Source organism: Brassica rapa, unplaced genomic scaffold (assembly GCF_000309985.2).
Source record: "Brassica rapa cultivar Chiifu-401-42 unplaced genomic scaffold, CAAS_Brap_v3.01 Scaffold0164, whole genome shotgun sequence".
In the NCBI taxonomy this organism is placed as follows: Eukaryota; Viridiplantae; Streptophyta; class Magnoliopsida; order Brassicales; family Brassicaceae; genus Brassica; species Brassica rapa.
In genome coordinates this window covers 8857-20151 of record NW_022610108.1, presented here as the reverse complement: position 1 = coordinate 20151, position 11295 = coordinate 8857, and the positions used below count along the sequence as shown (strand labels likewise).

Here is an 11295-nt window from a genome sequence, read left to right as displayed (position 1 = left end):
CTCTCCCTTACTATATAACTTGTAATCTGATTGATTAATGGATAACACGAGTTTATGAGTCTCTCTCTCTCTAGTTCATCATGATAATCTCATACACCTTCTCTTAAACACTCTAATCTCTCTTGAATCTCTCTTAAACTACTCAATACCTTTCTTATTCTCTAAAATCATATGGTATCAGAGCCAGGTTGGCTTTGGTATTGAGATCTTGTGTTCTTCAGCTTCAGATAAACGTTCTTTCTTGTGAGATTCTAAACTAAGTTCAAGCAAATCAAGATGGGAGGAAACAAAGTTATCACGGTTCCGATTTCACTCAAGGGTGGGGGAAACTACCTGTTGTGGTCTAGGCTTGTGAAGACAGCCATTGGGAGGCTAGGGTTATGGGGTCACATCACAGATGAAGCTCCAGCACCAGTGGCCAGTGAGGAAGAAGGTGGAAGAGAGCTCGCGGTTGCTGATGGAAAGAAGTGGATTCAAGATGACTTGATGGTGCTATCTGTGCTACAAGGATCACTTGAAGAACATCTCTTGGAAGCCTACAGCTACTGTGAGACTCCAAAACACCTGTGGGAGGTACTCCAAAAGACTTTTGGGAACGTTACCAATCTGAACCGTGTGTATGAGATCAAGAAAGCTATCAACACACTGGTACAAGATGGAGAGGAGTTCACCAAGCATTTGGGCAAGTATAGATCCTTGTGGTCTGAGCTTGAATCATTGAGGCCAAGCACGGCTGATCAAGAGCTACTCATGGAGAGGAGGGAGCAGGATCAGGTGTTTGGGTTGCTGTTGACGTTGGATCCTCCGTTCAATGATGTGATCAAGCATGGTGTGATCCTGATCAGGATTGGAATCAGTGGATTGAAGCCAATGTATGCGTCAACTATACCACTGATCATGGTGCAGTTTAATGGACAGTATCATACTCTTATTGGCATGATCTATGAGGTTCTGGATAGAGAGAAGAGAAGAACTGTTGGTACTGCCTTGAAACAGCTTGAACAAAGAGGATTCAACCAACTGAGGTTAACAGGAGCTATGGAGACCATTCACCTCGTCCAAATATGTATGGAGAACAAGGAAAACATGTCAGGAAGTTTCTGGATTGGGCTATATTTGGATCTAGGCGAAATAAGGCTTTTTCGGTCCAAAAAGAGAGTTGCAGCCAGAATCTTGATCCACTTGCTTTCTAGCTGGCCTAACAGGACGTGGAGGATCTAAAGCTCATTAAGAGACACTCCAAATCAAGTTCAAGTCGTGGCCCATCATAAACCAAAGAAGAACCAGCTTGTTGGTTTGATTTAATTGTAATGTAATGGGTTTAGTTTATTGGGCTTTCATTTAATTTAAACCAAAGACAATTAGGAATTAGAGTAAACCAGATTTGGGTAGATTAGTATTTAAAATAAACCAATTTCGAATTGGATTAGGAGATTAAACCATCTTGGTTTAAATTTAGGGTTTTCAGTTTTATTCTTTTAACATATGTAGCCACGTTTTGGCATGGAGATCAATCAATCGACATTTTTTTTCAACTTCTTTGTTTTGAGTTTTCTCTCAATTCTGCTGGTGTGTAATATCCAGCTTGGGTTCTCTGATTTGGTGTGTCATATCCAGATCAGAAGCCTTGGAGTATCAGGAGGCGAGCCATCTCTCTTGTGTCCCACATCAATCCACAAACCTTGATACAGATCGAGTCTTTGATTCTCTGTTTGCAAGGATTATCTCTGTGATCCATCCTAGACACTAAGCAGGGTGATCCTGTGTCTGTGGAGCAGAAAAAAACATCTTTATAGCATCCCATAGTTCTAAGGAGAAGACCATATCCATCACCTTTCATCCATCCACGCCCCCTTCAAGTGATCCAGGGAGAGACAGCCATTCCAGGGCTGCACCAAGTGGTATCAGAGCCTCTTGAGGGTTAGGGTTTGAAGTTTTAACAAGGGAGCACGAAATCTATCAGTTAACAAACTGTATTCTATGTCTGGATATGAAGAAGAGCTTACAATTCCATTCTTCTATGGGAAGATTGATACAGAGGCATACCTTGATTGGGAAAAGAAGATGGAGTTTCTCTTTGGACTCCTATACTACACTGAAAAGAAAAAGGTATGTCTAGCAGTCAATGGACTCTGTGGAAGTGCTTTCTCATGGTGGCAGAGAGTTTCTCAGACTAGGAGATTTGAAAAAAAACCTCAAATTATTTCATGGGTGGAGATGAAGACCTTGATGAAGAAGAGGTTTGTCTCGCAGTGGAAACTTCCAAAACTAAAACCAGAAGCAGCAACAAAGCTTACTACTTTAGATCAGTCTGCCTATTGGTCTGAATTGCCGTTAAAACCGGCTGAGAGAATATCTGTGGTTCCTGTTCTATCATTGAAACAAGAGGAGGAAAAGCTGCAAGCCTCTATATTAGCTTCTCCAAGAAAACAGATTGAGGAGAGTCATAAAACTGAACCAGAACCAACAACTCTTTGTTTAAAACTAGAGGAGGAGGCAGAAGTTGCAGAAGCTGAGTGTGGCCACGTGCCTGATCAAATAAAACAAGAAGAAAAGGTTCCTGGAGGGTCATCTAAAGCTCTTGAATTGGTGCTTCCTACTGTTGAGCAAGGTGATAACTTTAAGTCTTTAGCTTGTGAGTTACTAATCAGACCTTTGGTATGTCTTCAGCTCAGCTTAGTGGAACATCTGAGAGTTGTTAAGGGCCTGCAACAAGTTGTTTTTGAACCAGGAGGAAGCTTGTGTGTGGTTAGAAGAAACAAACAAATTCTGGATCAGAAAGCAACTGCATACAAGCTCAATTTGCAAGGTTCATTCACTCTTGAAAAACAAGATTTGTGGTCAAATCTTTTTAAAGGGAGAGAGAATGGTATGATAAAAACTATTTGCTGAGAGAATGAAGGAGAGTCAGGAGGTAACACGTCCTTTATCAGGTTCATAACTGACCAGAACAAGCTGAGAAGAGATAAACAGGAACTGGTGGTGGTTAAAGGGAAGCCAGAACTGGAGGATGAGTATGGGGACCAAACCACACGACCACCTGGCCAGAAGGATGTTAAACTGAGAGTACATGGTCTCATGTTCATGAGCAGGACGTGGGTAGGATCATCCTGGAGAGAAGCATTCAACTGCAAACTCAACAAAGTGGAGAAATCATCTGCCTTAGAAGCCACATGCAGTGAGGAAAGTTACAAGATGTTGCTGAGACATGAAGAAGGACTGCAGAGCTTTGTGTTTCATCCTGGAGAGACTAGAGAGGTGATGATATATCTCATGGCCAGGTCAGGAACTTTGGAGTTAAATTATCAAGGTTCTATCATCCTACAAAGCTTGGATTTGAGGACAAATCCTTTTAAAGGAGGAGGGGATGGTGTGATCCTGATCTGGATTGGAATCAGTGGATTGAAGCCAATGTATGGGTCAGCTATACCACTGATCATGGTGCAGTTTAATGGACAGTATCATACTCTTATTGGCATGATCTATGAGGTTCTGGATAGAGAGAAGAGAAGAACTGTTGGTACTGCCTTGAAACAGCTTGAACAAAGAGGATTCAACCAACTGAGGTTAACAGGAGCTATGGAGACCATTCACCTCGTCCAAATATGTATGGAGAACAAGGAAAACATGTCAGGAAGTTTCTGGATTGGGCTATATTTGGATCTAGGCGAAATAAGGCTTTTTCGGTCCAAAAAGAGAGTTGCAGCCAGAATCTTGATCCACTTGCTTTCTAGCTGGCCTAACAGGACGTGGAGGATCTAAAGCTCATTAGGAGACACTCCAAATCAAGTTCAAGTCGTGGCCCATCATAAACCAAAGAAGAACCAGCTTGTTGGTTTGATTTAATTGTAATGTAATGGGTTTAGTTTATTGGGCTTTCATTTAATTTAAACCAAAGACAATTAGGAATTAGAGTAAACCAGATTTGGGTAGATTAGTATTTAAAATAAACCAATTTCGAATTGGATTAGGAGATTAAACCATCTTGGTTTAAATTTAGGGTTTTCAGTTTTATTCTTTTAACATATGTAGCCACGTTTTGGCATGGAGATCAATCAATCGACATTTTTTTCAACTTCTTTGTTTTGAGTTTTCTCTCAATTCTGCTGGTGTGTAATATCCAGCTTGGGTTCTCTGATTTGGTGTGTCATATCCAGATCAGAAGCCTTGGAGTATCAGGAGGCGAGCCATCTCTCTTGTGTCCCACATCAATCCACAAACCTTGATACAGATCGAGTCTTTGATTCTCTGTTTGCAAGGATTATCTCTGTGATCCATCCTAGACACTAAGCAGGGTGATCCTGTGTCTGTGGAGCAGAAAAAAAACATCTTTATAGCATCCCATAGTTCTAAGGAGAAGACCATATCCATCACCTTTCATCCATCCACGCCCCCTTCAAGTGATCCAGGGAGAGACAGCCATTCCAGGGCTGCACCAAAGCACATGCTGAGGATGCCAAGTCTTCCATCCATGGAGGAAGTGTGTGCGCAGCTCCAGAAGGAGGAAGGGTCTCTTGGTCTCTTCGGAAGCAAGGGAGACTTAGCTCTAGCCAACAAGGCTGAGGAAGGAGCGCAGGCTAACCGTGCAGCATACAAGACTGATGAGAGGAAGTATGGTGATGAGAGGAGGTTTGGAGGTAACTGTGATCACTGCAAGAAGCCGGGACACAAGAGGAGCCAGTGCTGGATCCTTCATCCCCATCTCAAGCCGGCCAAGTTCAACAAGGATCGAGAAGCCAGAGCTAACCTGTCTACTGAAGCAAGTGAAGCCGGTCCCTCAGGAGCGGGCTCAAGTGCACAAGTGGGTGAAAGCGCAGGCAAGGCAATGGCAACTCACTACACGGCCGCAAAGAGTTTGGAGCATGAAGTGATCCGCAAATCTGACATAGATGCCCTCATCAAAGCTCTTAAGGAGTCTGGTACATTCGGAAACACTCTTGGTTACTCATATACTGCTCACATGATGCCTAGGAATGAGAATAGGTTGATAGATATCATTGAGACATTAAAACTGAGAAATGAATCACCTAGAACTCATCTTGCTAGAGGCATAAAACCATTGATTGTTGACTCTGGTGCATCTCATCACATGATTAGTGATGATAGCTTAATCAAAAACATAGAACCTGCTCATGGACATGTAATGATTGCAAATGGAGATAGAATTCCCATTAAAGGCGTAGGAGACTTAAAGCTATTTGATAAGAACTATAAAGCATTTTACATGCCTGATTTTACTTCTAATCTCTTATCTGTTAAAAGATGTACCAATGATCTACAATGCAATGTTATCTTTAGTCCTAACAATGTGACATTTCAGGATATTGAGAGCAATAAGTTGATCGGACAAGGAGTAACCAAGGGGGATCTTTATGTACTTGAAGACATTAACCCCATTTCTAGTTGTTTGCTGAGTTCTGTTTTAAGTAAAGGTGCATTATGGCATTCTAGGCTAGGACATCCACATGTTAGAGCCTTAAGCTTAATGTTTCCAGGTGTCATGTTTAAAAATAATGATTGTGAGGCTTGTATTTTGGGAAAAAATTGTAAGACTGTTTTTAAAAGATCTACTACTATCTATGATAAGTGTTTTGATCTTGTTCACTCTGATGTATGGACTGCTCCCTGCTTATCTAGAGATAATTACAAGTACTTTGTCACATTTATAGATGAGAAATCTAAATACACCTGGATAACACTCATTAAAACAAAGGATAGGGTTCTTGATGCATTTAAAAACTTCCAATCATATGTATCTAACCAGTATAATGCAAAGATTAAGATTTTCAGGTCAGATAATGGTGGAGAGTATACTGGCAATGCATTCAAGAGTCACCTAGCTCAACATGGGATCCTACATCAGACAAGTTGTCCATACACTCCTCAACAGAATGGTGTAGCTGAGAGAAAGAATAGACACCTAATGGAGGTGGCAAGGTCTATGATGTTTCATACAAGTGTGCCTAAGAGATTCTGGAGTGATGCTGTGATCTCGGCTTGTTATCTAATCAATAGGATACCAACCAAGATCCTGGAAGATCAAGCTCCTTATGAAGTTCTTAACAGAAGCAAACCTGTGCTGGATCACTTAAGAGTCTTTGGATGCGTGTGCTTTGTACTTGTACCGGGGAGCTAAGGAATAAGCTAGAAGCAAAGAGCACAAGAGCCATGTTCATTGGCTACTCAACGTCATAAAAGGGATACAAATGCTATGATTCAGAAGCCAGGAGAGTTCTTGTGTCTAGAGATGTGAAGTTCTTGGAGGATAAGAGCTTTTATGGAGATAGAAAGTGGGAAGATCTTGAAGATTTGTCTCAACCATCTGATCGAGCTACAAGTCTTAGGCGTGTACTGGAAGGACTTGGAATCAACATGTCCCAGGATCAGCAACCATCAAGGGAGAATGAAGCTGAAGAACCATCACACCATGATCATGAGGGGGGAAATGAGGCTGAGCCTGAAGATCATGAGGATCAAGACTCAGATAGTCATGGTCAAGGTGTGATACAAAGAGAGGAAGAACAGGAAGAATCCATTCAAGAAGATCATGTGGAACCAAATGAAGTAGAAAGAGAAGTTGTTCAGCCTACGGTGGTCCAGCCTACGGTGGTCGAAGTGGAACAAGCCCCATTAAGGAGAAGCACACGGCTAAAGAGAGATGCTTCCAACTGGGTAAACACGAGAGTGTACTACAATGCTCAGGCTGTGTGCTCGTTTGCAAGTTACCCAAAGGAACATTGTGCATTCATTACAAGCTTAGATGAGAGCAGTGTACCAAGATCATATGAGGAAGCAATGTTACATGAAGATTGGAAAGAATCAGTGGGTGATGAAGCAAATGCTATGATAAAGAATGACACTTGGTTTGAGAGTGAGCTGCCAAGAGGGAAGAAGGCAGTAACAAGCAAGTGGATATTCACTATCAAGTATCTACCTGATGGAACTATTGAGAGGAAGAAGACAAGATTGGTGGCTAGAGGATACACTCAAACATATGGGGAAGACTACATTGATACCTTTGCTCCTGTTGCCAAACTCCATACCATAAGAATTGTACTATCTCTTGCTGTGAATCTTGAGTGGGAGCTGTGGCAGATGGATGTGAAGAATGCCTTTCTTCAAGGAGAGCTAGAGGATGAAGTGTATATGCATCCTCCACCAGGTCTAGAGCACCTTGTGAAACCTGGAAATGTATTGAGACTCAAGAAGGCTATCTATGGGTTGAAGCAATCTCCTAGAGCATGGTATAACAAACTGAGCACTACCTTAAATGGGCGTGGGTTCAAGAAGTCTGAATTGGATCACACTCTCTTCACTCTCACTACACCCTCAGGTATCATCTGTCTACTTGTATATGTGGATGACATTATCATAACAGGTAGTGATAAGGCTGGTATAAAAGCCACCAAGGAGTTTTTGAAATCTGTGTTTGAAATCAAAGACTTAGGAGAAATGAAATACTTCCTTGGAATTGAGTTGTGTAGATCTAAGGAAGGATTGTTCATTTCTCAAAGGAAGTATACACTTGATCTTTTGAAAGATGCAGGTATACAAGGAGATAAGACAGCAAAGTTGCCTCTTGAAGATGGATACAAGATTCCACGTGAGGGGGAGATTGAAGATAGCAAGGTCTTTCATGATCCAAAGCTATACAGGAAGCTGGTAGGGAAGCTCATCTACCTCACCATCACACGACCAGACATTTGCTTTGCTGTGAACCAAGTGAGCCAGCATATGCAAGTCCCAAAGGATCATCACTGGCGCATGGTGGAGAGACTGCTCTTGTATCTGAACGGGACATCAAGCCTTGGAGTTTGGATGGGATGCAACAAGAGTACTGAAGTAGTGGGATATTGTGATGCGGATTGGGCTGGAGATAGAGCAGACAGAAGATCAACCACCGGCTACTGTACATTCATTGGAGGCAACTTGGTGACTTGGAAGAGCAAGAAGCAGAAGGTGGTGTCTTGTTCAAGTGCTGAAGCTGAGTATAGAGCAATGCTGAAGCTTACCAATGAGTTGGTGTGGATCAAAGGGATCTTGAAGCATTTGGAGATAGAGCAAGCAGCTCCAATGACTATGCATTGTGATAATCAAGCGGCTATACACATTGCAACCAACTCAGTCTTCCATGAGAGAACCAAGCACATTGAAGTTGATTGCTACAAGGTGAGGCAGATGATTGTCTTGGGAGTAATCTTGCCATGCTATACAAGGAGTGAGGATCAGTTAGCTGATGTCTTTACCAAAGCCGCGAGACAGAAGACCATGGAGTCCATTCACGTCAGGCTAGGACTCCTGGATCTCACACCTAGTGGCTGAGTCCCCTTAGCCATGAGTTCTTCACTCTTTTTCCCTCATCAAAGTTTTGTCCCAATGGGTTTTCTTTGGTGAGGTTTTTAATGAGGAAGATCTCATGGCCTTTCCAAGCTTAGCTTTGCAAGAGTCTAAGCTTGAGGGGGAGTGTTAAATAAAAGGAGAGAAGAGACATCAAGGTGAAGGCATGAAGGGATGAGAGGATTCTGAATAAGGGATCAGTACATGAGGGATGTCCGTACAAGCCAAGGCCGTACAAGTGAGGCCGTACACTTAGGGAAAGAGGATCATCCTAAAGTTACCCAAGTGGAGTTACCGTGAGTGATTAACCTTGTTACAGCCTTATCCTGATCAGTCCGTTGAGGGAAGAAGACCAGCGCGTCTCTAGCTGTTCCAGGCTGTAAAGCAAACAGCATCTTGGTCTTAGATGCCAAGATACCAAAGCGTGTAAGCTCTCCCATTGGATCATTTCAAATGGACGCTCCTCTTCCCCTTTGACTCCACATGCTTATGCTTTCCCTAATGTTTAACCTAGTGTCTCTCTCCCTTACTATATAACTTGTAATCTGATTGATTAATGGATAACACGAGTTTATGAGTCTCTCTCTCTCTAGTTCATCATGATAATCTCATACACCTTCTCTTAAACACTCTAATCTCTCTTGAATCTCTCTTAAACTACTCAATACCTTTCTTATTCTCTAAAATCATAGTTCAGACTTCTTGAAGCCTCGGCCATTAAGGGTAGTGCTCAGCTTGTTATACCATGCTCTTGGTGATTGCTTCAATCCATAGATAACTTTCTTTAGTCTCAACACATTCCCTTTCTTCACCAAGTGTTCCAAGCCTGGAGGTGGATGCATATACACTTCATCCTCAAGCTCTCCTTGTAGAAATGCATTCTTCACATCCATTTGCCATAAGCCCCATCCAAGATTCACAGCCAAGCTTAATACAATCCGGATTGTGTGTAGCTTAGCTACTGGTGCAAAGGTCTCAATGTAATCTTCTCCATATGTTTGAGTGAAACCTCTTGCAACCAGTCTTGACTTCTTCCTCTCAACCTGACCATCAGCCTTATACTTGATTGTGAAGATCCATCTACTAGTCACAGCCTTCTTCCCTTTTGGCAACTCACTCTCATACCATGTATCATTCTTTATCATAGCTCCTGCCTCAGCTCCAACTGATTCCTTCCACTCCTTGTCTTGTATTGCCTCTTCATAGCTTCTTGGGATATAACCCTCATCCAGATTTACCATGAATGCGCAATGTGCTTCAGGATACTGAGCAAAGACACACAGCTTGAGAAGGATGCTCCACAGCTTGGGCATTGTAGTACACTCTCGTGTTTACCCAAGAGGAAGGATCCTTCCTCAGCCTTGTACTTCTTCTTAGTTGTGGCTGTGGTTGAGGAGTCGACTCTCTTACTTCTTCTTGAGTTTCATCACCTGATGACTCTTCCATTGGTACTGATTCGGTCTCCACACCATCTTGTGTTGTTTCTACACCACCTTGATCATGTGACGCCAAATCCTCTCCTCTTCTCTCACTTGAGCTTTCTTGAGCTCCTGTTTCTTCTCCCCCCTCATGATGAAGGTGGGGTTGTTCTGTATCCCCCATAGGTTGTGAAGATGTTCTCGGACAGCTCCCTCCACTAGGTTGGTTTTGAGACACCTTAATACCAAGGTTCTCCAAGATAATCCGCAGCACACCAGCCTTGTCTGATGTGATATCCTTCAAGTCTTCCTGATTCTTCTCATCATAGTATCCCCGTGATTCAATGAACTTCACATCTCTAGAAGTCAAGACCCTCCTTGTAACTGGATCATAGCACCTATACCCCTTTTGAGTTGTTGAATATCCAATAAACATGGCTTTGGTGCTCCTAGCTTCAAGCTTGTTGCGCAGCTCTCCCGGAATCAGCACATAACACAAGCAGCCAAAGACTCTCAAGTAGTCAAGAACCGGCTTGTGCTTGTTTAGAACTTCAAATGGAGCATGATCTCCCAACACCCTGGTTGGAGTCCTGTTGATCAAGTAGCATGATGTTAGGAGTTTTCAAGGCTCCTAAGACAAATGTTGTAGTATAAATGATTGTCGAACCAGTTCTGAGAGATATCAAAGCACCGAGAATGCAAGTAATCGCTTAATCTAAGTGCAACCAATGATTTAGATGGGTTTTTAACAATGACTAATTAATTGGAATAACTAAACGATACTTTCTTAACTATTGGAAGGAGAACTCATGGATATAGGGATTAGACATCGGGTGATCAAGCTTCGAACTAAAGATGGCAAACGATCAATCAATCTATTAACCTTAAGCTTAGACACAATCCTAAACAAACTCTATGTCTAGATGAATGTTTATTTACTTAACACAATTCAAACATCAAATGTCTTTGGTTGAATATATGAAAGCAATCATTACTAACAAGTCTATTAGCTATCTTAGCATCTTTAACAACAAATGTCTTTGGCAAGGTATGCTAAAAGTCTAGGAGAGTTGTCTCGGGCATTTCATCGAACACCTTTCGGGTGAGAAATGCCTAAGGATCAACAACTGAGTGGCCAACTCAGAAGATGCTTTATGTTCACTCTACTAGCAAGGCAATATGAATGATCTACACTAAAACATCCTAGTTCTAACCTAATCACCCTTAATCTCCCTAACCCATGAATTCAAAAGGTGATTACTCACTAATCTCCATGATTCCTCTTAAACCCATGGTGGATTTCAGATTAATCATGTAGAGAAACACAAAATATAAATAAGAACACAGAATTTCAATAATAAAACTGATCAATTGATTCAAAGAGATCACTTTCCAAAGGTTTTTGGTGGTTTTTTCTAAGAACAAAGATGATCCTCTCTCTGGTCGCTTACAGAGTAATAAAACATAGGTTTAGAAAATAAAAACGTGCATAATGAAATGACCAAAATGCCCTTGAGAAAACACAAGTTCGAGCAGAAAC

At 41.9% G+C, this 11295-nt stretch overlaps 1 protein-coding gene across 1 annotated transcript; it reads left to right on the top strand.

Annotated features, from left to right (window-relative positions):
* The first annotated feature begins 221 nt into the window (after window positions 1-221).
* On the top strand, window positions 222-5156 carry LOC117129808. Its single transcript, XM_033283046.1, has 2 exons — window positions 222-2589; window positions 2671-5156. Exon 1 carries the CDS (start codon window positions 277-279, stop codon window positions 1219-1221), a length of 945 nt encoding a protein of 314 aa, XP_033138937.1. The 5' UTR covers window positions 222-276; the 3' UTR covers window positions 1222-2589; window positions 2671-5156.
* The last annotated feature ends 6139 nt before the right edge of the window (window positions 5157-11295 follow it).